At 40.9% G+C, this 15,007-nt stretch overlaps 1 protein-coding gene across 7 annotated transcripts in view; it reads right to left on the minus strand.

Annotated features, from left to right (window-relative positions):
* Window positions 1-277: 277 nt before the first annotated feature.
* dennd5b (DENN/MADD domain containing 5B) overlaps window positions 278-15,007 on the minus strand; it is a 76,721-nt gene continuing 61,991 nt past the window's right edge. For 3 of the 7 annotated variants that reach the window (XM_037121581.1, XM_037121578.1, XM_037121582.1), the window contains 10 exons: window positions 14,634-14,715; window positions 14,221-14,349; window positions 11,329-11,453; window positions 10,226-10,371; window positions 8,295-8,413; window positions 7,917-8,104; window positions 6,783-6,865; window positions 5,228-5,354; window positions 4,787-4,961; window positions 2,292-4,575 (listed from right to left, as the gene is read on the minus strand). In XM_037121581.1, the coding sequence (XP_036977476.1) occupies window positions 4,392-4,575; window positions 4,787-4,961; window positions 5,228-5,354; window positions 6,783-6,865; window positions 7,917-8,104; window positions 8,295-8,413; window positions 10,226-10,371; window positions 11,329-11,453; window positions 14,221-14,349; window positions 14,634-14,715 (1,358 nt within the window). In that variant the 3' untranslated portion in view covers window positions 2,292-4,391. Of the gene's footprint in view, window positions 655-2,291; window positions 4,576-4,786; window positions 4,962-5,227; window positions 5,355-6,782; window positions 6,866-7,916; window positions 8,105-8,294; window positions 8,414-10,225; window positions 10,372-11,328; window positions 11,454-14,220; window positions 14,350-14,633; window positions 14,716-15,007 lie in introns of those variants that run through there. The other 4 variants (XM_037121579.1, XM_037121584.1, XM_037121583.1 and 1 more) reach the window with 2 other exon arrangements.

Genomic DNA, 15,007 nt, shown 5'->3' on the forward strand with positions numbered 1-15,007 from the left:
TACTCAAGAACTGCTTTTAACTTTTCTTTCCGTATGACAACTATTTTCAAGAAACATTTATTTGGAATATAAGAGGACATGTGGCAGTATCACATGTGACGCACTCTATCAAATAAAGAACACTATTTCAAGTGAAAATTTCAGATATTTCCTGTGTGAAATGTCAGACATCACATTTGAAGACATTAGTGAAACATCATTCAATTTCTGATTAAATCACAGGCTTTGGACACCGTACATTAAGGAAGTGCAGTTTATGGACAACACACACAAACACTTCTGACACAGTGTATGTTTTTATTGAAATAGGCATAATAAATATCAGAACAGAGCAATCAGTGTGCCACAGACATGGAATTTTCTAGGCCCAGTGGTGTTCTTGCCATTTGCAGAACACACTGCTGCTGCCGTCATGGATGTCTGCTGCATTTGTTGTTTCTTGTCTGAGAAGATCCACTCATGGTTAATACCACTTTTCACACAACATGTTCATGTAACAAATCCACCCCATAAGCAAAGTGTGTAGTAGTCTAAGGAGGAATCTCAATTGTCCACAAAGCATACCCTCCTCCTTTGCCATGTAGGTGTCAGCAGAGTTTGTACACCAACAAGAACAGAGGAATCCCTTATCGTGCTCTGCAGCCATGGATAGTCCTGTAGGTCAGGCATTAGGGACACAGCAGCAGGAGCACAAAGGGTTAATACATGATCACAACAGATGAAGTTGTAATATTGCTTACTTTCCTAAAGACATGATTGTTGTCAGTTATTCCACAAGTTTTATCAACCTTAAAATACCAGTACTGCTGTCAGCATACAACAGATTAATACTTAATTAATAAATTAATGAAACAGACACTTTAAACAAACATGACAGGTTGTGCCCTTCACAGACTTAATACTGGAAACAGCAGAAACACTACAGGGAACTGGGATTGCAAAAGCGTTGATGTTTTGTCCCCTCAAAACTCAAGAATTCACTGCAGAGGGTCACAATAAATACAGCTCAGCCTGAATATCAACATGCACTAATGAGAATATTTACACCATTTGTCAGAAAGGGTTCTTTTAGACAGCACTGAGTGGGAACGGTGGCAAAATCTCTCATGTGGCAAAAGTTGAATGAAGGATAAAAATGTGTCTGAGGAAAAGTAGTTATTAGTTCCCACCCATCTGTTGGCTGCTGTTGAAAATTATTTAGAATTAAGAGTCTAAAAAGCTAGCCTGCAACATCACACACTCATCTCCAATGAGCTTAAACTTCATTAGCATCAAATTAGGTTTTCAACAAATCCATTAAAAGATTCAAACCAACAATTAAAAAAACTAAAACAAAGCAACCAACCAAACATGTTCACTTTGTCCTCCTCATTAGTTAGAAGCTACAGTGACCAGCTGTATAACAGATAAAAAAAAAAAAAAAAAAAAAACCTATATATTTGTGAGGTATTTGTAAAAATGTATGTCGCGAGCAAAGTTGATTGCTCAGTCTCACTCTCAACTTGTCAAATACTGACGGTTTTGGGTGGCATATTGAGCTTGCCAGCAACTAACAGGGTGGGAAAGTCAGAAAGTATCGAACATTTTGTGTGGGATATTTTGACAATAAAAATTATAGGATAACACTAGCCTTATCCTTTAAATTCATTCATTCATTCCAGCATAATCGTAAGGTATCAGTTTGTATCCTAAAAAGAGGAACTATTGGCAAACAACCTGGCACAGTGACTGGAGTGAGTTCCTGGAGTCCCCTGTGCTGACTGACTGTATTCGGGAACCTACACAATTAGTTAAGGCGCAGAACAGAATTCCTAGGAAAAAGCCAGGCTAGCATTTCCCCCATGCCTCGCAAGACTCACCCCAAAAATTCCGCAACATTAGCAGACTCCTTACAACACAGCACTGTAGCGTGTATGACTCAAAATGAGTAAAAAAAGTAGTTAAAACAGTGTGTTTGTGCAAGGAGCTACATACCAGTTTGTTGACATCCGTGTCTTCTGGTAGCTAGACCAAACTAGTCGATCCGTTGAGCGTGCGCTTAACAGGCTATTGTAAGGCTCATGGCTCATGACTGGTTGTAACATGGACATGTACATTATGAACAGAAAAACAAAAATGCTGGAATATGTTTCTGTCTCCGCCAGTGAGGGAGTAAGCGCACGCTCGACGAATGGACTAGTTTGGTCTAGCCACCGGAAGACACAGATGTCAACAAACCAGTATGTGGCTACTTGCACAAACACACTGTTTTAACTACTTTTTTTTACTCATTTTGAGTCATACATGCTACAGTGCTGTGTTGTAAGGTGTCTGCTGATGTTGCTTAACTTGCATGGGGTGAGATTTGCCGCATGTTGAGACGCTTAAAACACATTGTGAAGTTCAGAACCCATGCTGTTAGCTGTCAGTGCTAACTCTCCGTTCACGGAGCCCTGTAATGGTTGGACCAAATGTGTTCACGTCTTCGGTACTGGCAAGTCAAGGGTAGCTTGAGCAATGAAGCTGCATGTTTAAATCGACTGAAATTCTCCTTTAACACACACAGACATGAGATTGACGTCAAACATCTCATTTCACTCTCTGATATAAAGTGTATTTCCAGTAATGTTGAACAGTTCCTTTAAGAACAACGTGAAAATCAATCTACGAGTGTTACGTACATTGTTGCATGTTTTTATGCCGATGTCGCATTGTGAAGCAGGATTTAAAGGTGCTATATGTACAAAGTTAATTCTAAAACAAAACAACAACAACAACAAAAAATACTTAAATTATTAGGTCCTCCTTGTGGTGGCAATCCAAAGCTCCAGTCTAATCAACACTAACAGTCCCTCAGATCTCCAAGCTGCCGGTCGGACTGCTAACTGCACCACTAACTAGGCTAACTACCTGAATGCCGCTATGGTTAGCAGTTAATCTGTTGACATGCTACCCCCTATTTGTTTGGAGTAGTAATTTAACAGGTGGCCAGTTCTTACATATTGCACCTTTAAGAAAACAAGCCCAACCAGTGAACTATGAACTATAATATAAAGGGACATTTCCATTTATTTATCTAGTAGATGGTCAGGAAAAAAAAATCAAGATTTATGAGCCCCTAGTTGATAAACTGTATTTATGACCAGGTTAGAGCTGTTTGTTTACCATAGATTTACTCGGTATGTTCAATAAGTAGACCTATGAATGGCTAAACCTCTCCAAACTCTTTTCTGTTATCATTTTTATTCCACTGATCACTACACTAAATCATTTAGAGAAAAGAACATCACTTAGTTGTTTAAAAAAAAAAATTGACAACATATTTTTAACTAAAGATTCACTTCCTAACCTTTGCCAGACCTTTCAACCACAAAGTCCTGCACTTAAGTCATGTGATGACTGTGACAACTAAAACAAACACAATGTGGTTCAAAGCTCTGGAATTATTTTGTTGAACACTGTAGCTACTACTGAAGTGAAAATCTTGACAAACCGTAACAACGCACAGACACAGAGACACACACAGACACAAACACAAACACACACACACACACACACAAACACACACACACACACACACACACACACACACACACACACACACACACACACAATGTAGACTCTGAGTTGGAAGAAAAAATGGAAAACAAATGAAGGACCAACAGACACACGCTTAAAAGATGACACACACGCAACCGCACAAAACATACACAGCCAGGTCAATGCCTATAGTTTGGTAGGAATTATTGTCCATGCAGCCACAGGATGAGCTCCTGACTCTGAACCACTGATATCAGCATTTGTGTTCATCCACAGGCCAAAAGTGTAGAAAATGCCTGACTAAAGTCAAGCGTATTAAAGAAAGAGAGTCATGGAGGGCTGAGGGCTGACCCCACACCACTGCACTCTCTGCAAGTCAGTAGGTTACAGAACAGAACTCCATCACCAACTTGTCATAATTCTTCTTCCAGTGTCAACAATTGCTTAGTCTCTTCCTGAGGTCATCTGTTCTATCCACATTCCGTTAGCATGCTTGCTAATGCTAATACTAATGCTAATACTAATGCTAGGGTGTGGGGACAGTGGTACTGTAATTGCCAGAGGCAGGTGAGGAAAAGAGAACTTATCGATACTCATCAGTCTACCTAGCTTAACCTACTGAAGTAGGTTATGCTACACAGCTAGGACACAGGCAAATGTCTAGAGCTACTACTAAAAGTAAAAAAAAAATTTAAAAAAACATACCAGTGGTTTTGTATTCTTCTTCAATTGTCAGTTTCATTTTCTTGCCCCTCACTTTCACCTTCCTTGTGTCAAATCCCAGAGCTAATTGGCTAAAAGTGGAAGTCGGTGGTATTGAGGGGAGGTTTTGGAACAAAGAGTCATGCTGACCCCGATGGTTCCTTATGGGACTAAAGGTCTATGCACTTGATCAGCGAGGCTTCCAGTGTAATGGGGAATTCGTGAAGTGTTTCCAGGACTCCGATGAGGGCGTTGACAGTGGTTCGGTCCCTGAGCAGGGCTATGTCCTCATACATCTGCTGGATCACTGGGCACTCCACCAGCAGGGGGAGCCACTGGGGCAGCAGACGGTCTCTGCAGAACAAACAGTAAGACTGTGTTACAAAAACTACAACTCTATGGCTTGGGAGCTCAACAACTAGAAAAGTGACATATTGTCGGGCGGTATATTTCTTATGCATTTCCAACCCATGTTCGCTGTGAATATGACAAATAAACATAACAGAATTAAAAAGCAGTCATGTTCCATGTTAGTAAATAACAGCACTGATCTTCTGAAACTGACCTGGCTCCAAGGCAGACCAGCAGCTGGAACTTGCCATCCTTGCCAATATTCCTGGGGGTGGAGTTGATGGCGTTGACATAGTGACAGAATGATTGACAGGTCATGCCCAGGGGCTCAGCAGTCTCCTGGAGGTCTCCCATCTGGTCAGCTGACTCCATGTAGACAACAGCCTTCTCTGCAAAGGGAGGGGGTGACAATACACACTCACAGGTTTTGAATCCATATAGATCATCATCATATTTGTTGAATATCATATGTATACATGATATTCAACAAATATGATGATGATGATGATGAATATCATATATACAAATTATTAAAAAATACCAAATAACAAAATTAAATGAAAAAACCAGGGTGAATTGTGTAAAGATGGAGCAACCTACGCTCAAAAGCAAAAAATCTCTTCAGCAGCAGATGGCGCTGTCGCTTCACACTCACCAACAAAGTCCCACACAAACACAGTCTTCTGGAAGAGACGGGAAGACTTGAAGCCATGATGGAAAAACTGTTCCAGAGCCGCCACCAAACTGCTCTCTCCACACAGCAGCACGGTCAGGCTGCCTCTCTGCATGAAGACAGGCAGGAGATCAGACACAGGTCAACATGATGAGGAAAAACTACTGAGTTCTAGCTGGTCTCTGATAGCAGGTAGGTTTCCATCCACTGGTTTTGATGTGCAATCAGGAAACAGACTAAATGAATAAATGAAGATGTCCATGAAGCATGTGAGATACCCTCTAAGGCTTCTACTTGAGAAACAAAGGTTGAAAAAAATGAAAATAATAGATGTGTGTGAGGCAATGAGACTTTCTAACATTCCTCACAGTGATACAGGAGACAAAGACATTTTATATGTCCAACTTGTTCTCAAAATTTTTCCAACATTATTAGGTTTGACTTATCTCTTTTAGCTATGTAATCGCATTGTGGTGTCTTCTTATTAGTAAATTAAAGAATCAGTACCACTTACTGCTTATTTTCTTTGGCAGATTCTTCCAAAATGTTGTTAAAATATCCCATGTGCCTGGAAGAAAACCTGACTGCGATCTGTATTAGTACAGTGGGTTTATTAGAGCCTTTTCTCTGAAAACAACTATTTGCTGTCTTATCTGCTTTGAGAGTGGCAAGAGTGAACCAGAACAGTGAAGCTGTGGTCGGACAGCTAAACAACGATCTGAAAACCAATGAAAATGGCTGTTGGCTCTGTTTTCACCCCTTTTGATATATTGCCATAATACAAATTTCTTTTATAGCTGCTTCAATTGAACTGATGACCAATCGGGTATATCGTATATCAAACACTGACTACATTGATATCGTAATATTTTTTTTCTCCAGTGGTCATAAAGTCTTCCTTTTATGATGCAATTCTGTAGTGCTGACTGACCAGCCAGCACACAATGCTTCTTTTTTATGTGGGTGATTTTTTTCGTGACCAAGGAGTCTATTTACATTTACTTTTGGGTGCCAGTTTTAGTACTGACATGCCTTGTGAATGTTTGTGAGATTCTCCTAATTCAGCTACTTTTAGCAAACAATATTCAAGGGCCCATGATCCTGATCTGGACAACACTGTTGATGCCTAGTCTTCACACAGTCTTGTAGGATTTCGAGTGCTGGCTTCACTGTGATTTTCATCACTTCATTTGTGGATTTTCAGTGTGGCCTGGTTTATGGCCTCTTCGAGGCTGTATGAATCACTCTCAACTTGAATTTCTCTCCATCACTCCTCTGACAGAGGCCACTTATAGTCTGCTGTATAACATGTTTCTTTGAGTGTGGCAGTGGAAGTGCTGTTGAACCAACCACACAACACCACTAACATAATAAACATAGTAAATGGATAGAAACAGAGTATTTAATACAGACAGTTTAGTGATGAGAAGGATTTAGTGAAAGTAGAGCAGTGAAAGCAAGTAAGTTTTAGTCATTGTTAATCATTGTTAGTCATTGAGCAATTGATACACTAGTGATACTGAGATCAGTCACTTACCTCTTTCTCTGGCTTGTGGAAGTGTTTGATGATGTTGTTCACAGCCTCCCCGATGGCCTCTTGAATCTGGGCTGAGGTCGGCTCTGGAATGAAAAACAGCTGCATCGATATAAAAGTACAGAGAGGAAGTGCCATCACCCTTACATTATAAGTATGACCTAACCACCATTTTAATAACTACAAACACTGGAATATAACTGTATAATACCTTCCATGGGTAAATCATATTAATCATATAATTTTAACTCCCCTGAGGTTTTATAAAGCCACACATTAACAGAAATATTATCAAGGATCTGATCTCAGCATCTTCAACGCTAACTGCGGTCTTGTTAACATTATAATTGACAGTATTACTTATTCTCCACCGCAGTTTCATTTCTAGCAGAGAAAGAGCATTGAAATATTGAGTCTGGATTTTGCAAACATTACAGCCAACTGATACATTTCAAGAAGTGCCTCAGCTGCCATTTTGCCCAATGGTGGAGAAACCAACTGTATTTTTGCCTCAATTGATATTTTTGCCTCAGTTGCTTTGCGCTCACTGACATTGCGCTCCCTAAAAAGTTGGCTACCACTTGGATCCCAAGACAGTGTAGCATAGTGTCTGCTCAGAACCACACAGAGAACATCAATGTGCTAGAGGTATAGGCTGTGCACCTCGCTCTCAGGCAGTTCCTGGCATACCTGAGGGGGAAGAAGCATGTCTGGTTGGACAACTCCTTGACCATTTTTCACAACAACTGCCAGGGGGTATAAAATCTGCACTGTTGCAGCGGGTGTCACAGGATCTTCTGACGTGGGCAGCCCTCTGCATGACTAGCCAATAGGCAATATATCTACCAGAGGACTAGAAACAGGTTGCAGACTTCCTCTTCCGTCAGAAGGGGGATGGCGGGGGCAGCTCTTTGCCTGCTCCACCAGAAGTGTCTCCATGTTATGGCCAATCCTGAGAGTGCATTTTTTTTTTTTTTAAATCCTAGCTTACTGTGCTAAGCTGACTGTTAAATGCTATTTTCTCCTCTCTCTCTCTATATATATATATAAACTCTCCTTAAATCTCTACCTATCCTATATTTCTCCTGATCTGACCCATCCCTGCACATCAGTGTGTGAATCCTGACAGATACTTACTGTACCCTCGCCCAGACAGAGATGTGATGCTGATGCGTCTGGTCTGGGATGGCGAGTGCTGCAGTGGGGGAGTGCGGCAGCATCTCCCAGAATCTTCCTCTCCACTGGACATCCACAGTTCACCAATCAGGACCCTCTCCAGGCTGCCATCATCTATACCCTTACCAAGCCACCGACCACATGGAAACCTCAAGGAGACAGAAAGAGCAAGGTGGTGGATCTGTTTTTGTCCTATTGGTTGTTTCGCTCTGTTCATTTCTTTTCTTTCTTTCTGATTGCTCTAAAAACAACTTGGACTGCATATTTCAGAGTGGGCTAAAGCAGTGGACTGATCAACACTGCCGCAAACGTGAATTAAAATGCTCACCCTTTACTCACCTGTAAGTGTGTCCTGTGATCTCATTGCGCACCATGACACAGTCCACCAGCCATTTAGCCAGGAGTCCAGCATTATCATGACCTAGCTGCACAGTGGTCAACTTTCCCAGGTTCTGACACTAAACATAGACACACACAGTGGAGAGAAAATCTACTTGATGCAATGTGCTTTTAATTTTAATCATCCTACCCAAATTCTACTTTATATACTCTGTACACTGATATAATGAATACATCAGTGTACAGCCAATTACCAGCACTGTTAAAACTGCTGTCTTTGCATTAATGTGAATTTCCTACTTCCAGATTAGCTATATTTGAGTGTCTTTACTTAAGTTATGACCTTTTAAAATCATTAATTTGGATCCCCATCAATACATAAGTTGATAAAATATGTATTACGCTGATTGCGCAAGGTAAAAAAAAAAAAATAAAAATTGAGAGATAATGGCAGCTGAGTGGAGAAGGGCTTCCCCTCCTTACAAAAGCCAATTTATCCACTGAGTATAGCTATTCTGAAAACACTTTGCTGCAAAATATCAGACCAACTATGACTCAGTACACACTAAAATAAGACTGACTGCAGAGCTGTGGCACCTAGGACAAAAGGACAACTAGAACAGAAGCATGTCAGAGAGATAGAGGGGGATGATGGGAAAAAGGGGTCAGGGTGTTCTCTAACCTTGAAAAAGGCAGAGATATGCGTGTGAGGCCTGAAAGCAGACTGAGAGACATTAAACAACCATATTACCCATCATGCAGACAGTAAAAAAAATACACCACCAGTGCAACACATGCACCTGAAGAGACATGCCGTGTGAGGAGGGCAGCAGGAAGTCTGTAGCACCTTTCAGAATGCAGTGGTTAAAATACCATGCAGAACTGTGACTTCAAGTACGGGTAGTACTAGTACGTGTCAAGCAACATCTACTAGGGCTGTATATATATATATATATATATATATATATATATATATATATATATATATATATATATATATATATATATATATATATATATATATATATATATATATTTTTTTTTTTTTTTACCCAAGATGGTTTTTCTGCACATGATGTAAGTTATGTGAGATATGAAATGTCACATCAGTCTTTGGTCAGTATTTGATCTTCCAGTGCATGTCCCATGTCGATGCAGTGGCAGTAAACTGCATGCCTCTTTTTGTTTAAAATGATTTTGAAGCCTTTTTTGCCTCACTTGGGGAGTAAGGTGAGTAAATTTTATTTATTTTTATTTTATTTCATCTATTGCTCTTGACAGGGTATGTAATGTTTACACAAAAAGTTGACTGTGTTACATAAGATCTTGATTGTATTTATTATTTTAGTACAAATGGTTTTACCACTTTAAGTGGTGCACAAGGCTAGATTGTAGTAAATACAGGACATTGAGGATTGTTATTATTATTATTATTATTATTGTTCTACCATCCATTCTGTGATCGGTGATCGGTATCGGTATCGGCAGATTTATTATTCCTGTGATCGGATCGGCCCCCGAAAATGCTGATTGGAGCATCCCTAATATCTACATGCCAGGACCCAAGACCCAGCAGAACATTATTTTGTAAAGAAGTGACCAATTGTTTACTTCACTTGTAAGTCATTTTAATGTTTTGGCTGATCAGTGCATGTAAGTAGGTGTAGGTAGGCAGGTATGTATACCTACACTTTGTAATAAAACCTGATTATCCTTTAATGAAACAAGACAAACTACATGCATATGCTTTAATGTAAGTGCTGCTGACATGTAGAGTGTGATGGTTTCACAGTGACAGAGGACATGAACAGTGAGTGTAGCTGAAGACCATGTCTGACACACACAAACCTAACATCACCCACACTGCACTCCAATCAGCAAACCACAGTGACTGACTGTGTGCTCAGCTTGCCAGAGATCATAGTACTCACATCGAAGGTAGTCTCCAGGACGTTCTTGGGGATCTGCATGATGCCCGAGTCTCCCAGCTCTCCTGACACACACACCCAGGGATTGGAAGTGGTCATGGCATTGGTCAGCTTCTTGATGGGAATGATGACGACTCTGTATGGGATCACTGCAACGGAACAGAGACATTAACATCGACACGTTGATTAGACACAATCTACATCATTCTAGATGGATCTGTCTCTGTAGGTCTGCAGTCATCTATCTATGTGAGAGGCTTAGCTGGTCTGTGTGCAAACACTGAGATGAATAATACATTGTGTTTTAAATCTATGATTACATATATTTTCATGATTTATTCACACTTATCGCCCAACCAGCCATCGATCTACATTCAGCTCCATTCATCTACCAGCTGCCATCAACCAAAGAACTCAGAGAAGAACAAGCTGGAAGAGGAGTTTCTGGAAATATGAGCTATAGTAGTATAGTATTGGAGTAGTCTGTCAGGTCACATCTAATTAAATATCCTATTCAATAGTACTATTTTTATGAATGCTGACTACATTTTACCCATCAACTTCATTAGATAAATATACTTGACATCCTTTACATTGCAAAGATATTTCCTTGTTCAACTTTGACCCAACAGGCTGGCATAGCGAGTTATGTGAACTAATCTGTTCACAAAGTGCCTTTGTTTTTACAGTGGGTTAGTTGAGATCAGCGGCCTCAAAACTGTTTGGCTTGTGACACTGTATGGCATTCACAAGCCATTCATTATTTCTAACAATAATTCAATAAAAGCTGTACAAGGGTTCCAGGAGGAGGGAAAACATCACAACAAATCTCACAGAAACACAATATTAAATCATCCAGTTTTGTTCACCACATCTAAGCCTTTATTATCCCCTGGTGTTCATAAACTACAGGTATGGCACTTATTTTCCGTGCAACTATCTTCTCAGATAAAGTTAATATGTGTTACTGTTTCTAAAAAAGTACTGGAATGCTCAGTGTCTTGTGTTCTGATAGAGGTTTGATAATCTGGGCTGAGGTTTCGATTTAATAGTGAGCTCAGCTGTTGAAGAGATGTCACAGATCGTGCAGCTGATGGAGGACTTACTAATGGTGGTGAAGACACTGGTGAAGCAGAAGTAGTCGACGGTGTTGAGAGAGAGCAGGTGGAAGAGGAACTGTTCCTTCTCCTCCTCGCAGCGCAAGAAGGCATAACGCTTATAAAGGTTCCTGCTGAGACAGAACAACATGGCAGGTTTGCTAAGAGTGGACAACAGTCAACCAAAAACCACCAAAAAACAAGTCTGCTATGACTTAGAAGATGCTGGAAGACAGGTGTCAGTGTCCATAGTCAAGCGGATTTTAAATCAACATGAACTGGGAGGCTGCTAGTGTTGTGTCGGTCATGGACATGTTGTTTGAAAGAACGGATCTTTTCAGTGAATGAAGTGAACGGGATCACTTCATGGACTGATTCGTTCCTTTCTCAGTTCAGTTGAGCTCAGCCGCGATCATGCCAGCCGGGAGTGGAAATGCCGCGACTCACTCAGAGAACTGTCAGGATGTAATTCTCGTTTGCGATGTGATTCGTTCATGAACCTACTGCAGGCAGAGAACCGTCACTGAGGACGTGATTCTCATTCACGCACTGTGCTGAAAGTGGCACTATGTCTCTCACTCACTCAGGGCAGAGGAGATGATTTACATTCAGTAACCGCACTGCTAAAATTAGCGCTGTGTTGCTAACATCCGAGTAGCATCATGTTAAGTGATTTTACTGTGCACAGAGGACACTTTCACCGTGTAATAATTTTAGTGCATGTATACCACTCAGACCAGCACTGCGTCTCCTGTGAATGATTGTGTACTATAGTCCGTGAACGCACCGTCCCTCAGTAAGTGAACGTGAACCTCAGGGCTGAATTATGAACTGAATGACGGATCATTTGGCTGCTTATCAGTTCAGGGAGCTGGAGAGTCCTGAACGATTCGGTGAACGAATCTTTTGAACGAATCATTTTACTGAACGGATTCTAGAGATTCAGTTCAGTAAAAAGAACTGCCGCTCCCATCACTAGAGGCTGCTGTGCAAGAGAGAAGCCACTGCCTCTCCAATAGGTGGCAACAGTGAGCACACTCAAGTGCACTGAGACAAAGCTTCGAAAAGCCACACAAAGAGACACAGATTTGTGGGAAATAACTTCAAGGATAGGGATCGACCGATTATCGGCGCCGATAGCCGGCATTATGACGCATATCGGCATCAGCCTTTTTTTAATCCAATGGCCGATAAGAGATCAATTTTAAACTGGGTTATTCTGGCTGTGGTGCAGCCGAGCCTCTCTGTCTGCTGCCCCTACTCTGTCTCCAGCATTGTCCCACCCACAGCACCATCTGATTGGTTACAGGCAGGGGTAACGGCCAATCAGTAGTGAAAGCTGTGCATGCACAGTGCTCACGCACACAGCGGAGAGGAGAAAAAGTTTAGCCACCACGTAAAACTGGATTCATAGCCCGGCGCTGTTCCTGGGGGCTTGGTTCCGAAGGTAAGCTAAGGCAGCAGACTCTCCCGAAATTGTAATAAATATCCCAGTCCTCTACAACTCACAACTACTAGTAACATAAATGTGAGCCCATTAACGTTATACAAACATAAGCGGCAGCTCTGCTCACGCGCAGTCCCTCCAGACGAGCATGTTAATCACTCGCTAATATCAATATGGAAATAGTCCGTGTGTGTGAGTGAAAGAGTAAAAACCTAATAAACTCAATTCAGTCCAGTTTTATTGCAGGGAAGCACGTTGAGGTGAAGGCTGATTAGCTTTTAGCGTAACGTTAACCCACCGGTCCGCTTTCTTCTTCTCTGGCTGTAGACGCTCAGCAGACTGTAGAAACTCTACAACTCACGACTACTAACGTAACTGTGAGGCCCAATACGTCAGCGGCAGCTGTCTGTTCCTATGATAAACACTGATTATTAAAGTGAAGATGTTGTAGGCAATTTAGTGTTTTTAACAGTTTAATCACTTGAAACAAGGTTGCAGATAATATTGATGGGGAAGTAGTGATAAAAGTAAGAAGTGTGTGTGTGTGTGTGTGTGTGTGTGTGTGTGTGTGTGTGTAAGCCACATGAGAAGCTGCAGAAACTGACAGCAAAGCACCGTCTGAGAGAAAACTGTAGGGCAATAATGGCTGTTTAACTACCAAGTTCTTTCACTTGATCTTTTTCTGTGTTGACTGAGAGATTTCATGCAGCAGAAAATGACATATTTGTCATGTTGTGTGTCCTGTGGCTGTCTTTGACAGTTTCTTGTAGAAAGGAGCAGAATATTGCTGTTCAAGACTTTAGACATCATGCAACTGCATCATAAAGCCTACATGAACTGCATGGTGTTCAGGGATGAATAGTCTCTATCGTTATTGTACTATTTTTTTCAGCTATAGTTACATTCATCGTAAGTAATGTAGCAGGCTAGTTTTGAATGACAGTGTCCCTGCTATCATATGTTGGTAAAATAAAACAATTGCATAATAAAATCAACTACAGGCTCCCCAACTGCTGTAGTAAATTAAGCATGATGAGTTGAGCATATGTCAGCATGTGGCCCCACTTTTAAGTCTCTCTCTTTTTTTCAAACCCTTATTGCAGATGGATAGACTTAAGTCTATGTGTAAAAACACTCAGGTTAATTCTTTGAGTTTGTATTATTGAAAATGCTGACACCAATAATTTTTCCCTTTTACTGCAAATGAATATCAGCTCCAAATATCAGTTATCGGCCTCCTTGACTACTAATAATCGGTATCGGTATGGGCTCTGAAAAAACCATAGCGGTCTATCTTTATTCAGGGATGAGCACAAATTAGTTTGTTTACATTGAATAATCTTTGGGACATGCAATAACATTAGTGCAGCTGCATCTGAGATGAGAACATGGGAATCAATCTCTCTTATCAGTGTGTGAGTATATTTGTGTGTGAGTTTTTTCTGCGCGCTCACTTGGTTAAGGCTTGCTGGGACAGCAGCTGTTTGAGGTGCTGTGAGAGCACCTTCTTCTCCAGGGACAGACGGATCCAGGCTCTCGCTCGTCCCACATCTGTCTTTATCTCTGACATACTCTGGATATGCCTGAGTAGACAGACAGTAGAGAGATCTCACAGGCTCATAAAAACAGGCACATGGGCATAAACATCCACCCTCATCACTATATTATTCAATTACTCCCCTGGAAGAAGAATATATCTTTGTTGCAAGCATCTTTGTTTGTGGAACTTTTTCCTACATGAATTCGGGTTTCTTAGGCAAATTCTGAAGAGTTTTGGCTACAGACACATGACTGACATGACAAGTTGTGAATTTCTTCTGCCAACCCAATGAGACATCTTCCATCATTAGAAGACAGCATCACACACCTCATATCCTGTATGAGAGACACACGAACAGACGGCAACGCTATGGAACAATCAGACTTCCTCCTCTCAGGAACATGTGACACTATTAAGGAGAGATACAGCATATGATGGCTTAGTTGCAGTCAGAAATATGTGTTAGATGATGCAGGATAGAAAGCTACGCTAAATGCACATTGGCCATGATATATGATTGTTATTTAATTTATGAGAGTATGAAGCATCCTTATGGTGGGGTGAGAATGAAGGATTCACAATATTCTATTAGCTACTTGGAGCTGATAGAGGATGAAGAGAGGTTGACGTGAAAATGAGTCAAATGTTATGAATGGGACTGAAAAGTTACATATAACTAATATCTCATGTATCAAAGATTT

Source organism: Acanthopagrus latus, chromosome 14 (assembly GCF_904848185.1).
Source record: "Acanthopagrus latus isolate v.2019 chromosome 14, fAcaLat1.1, whole genome shotgun sequence".
NCBI lineage: Eukaryota > Metazoa > Chordata > Actinopteri > Spariformes > Sparidae > Acanthopagrus > Acanthopagrus latus.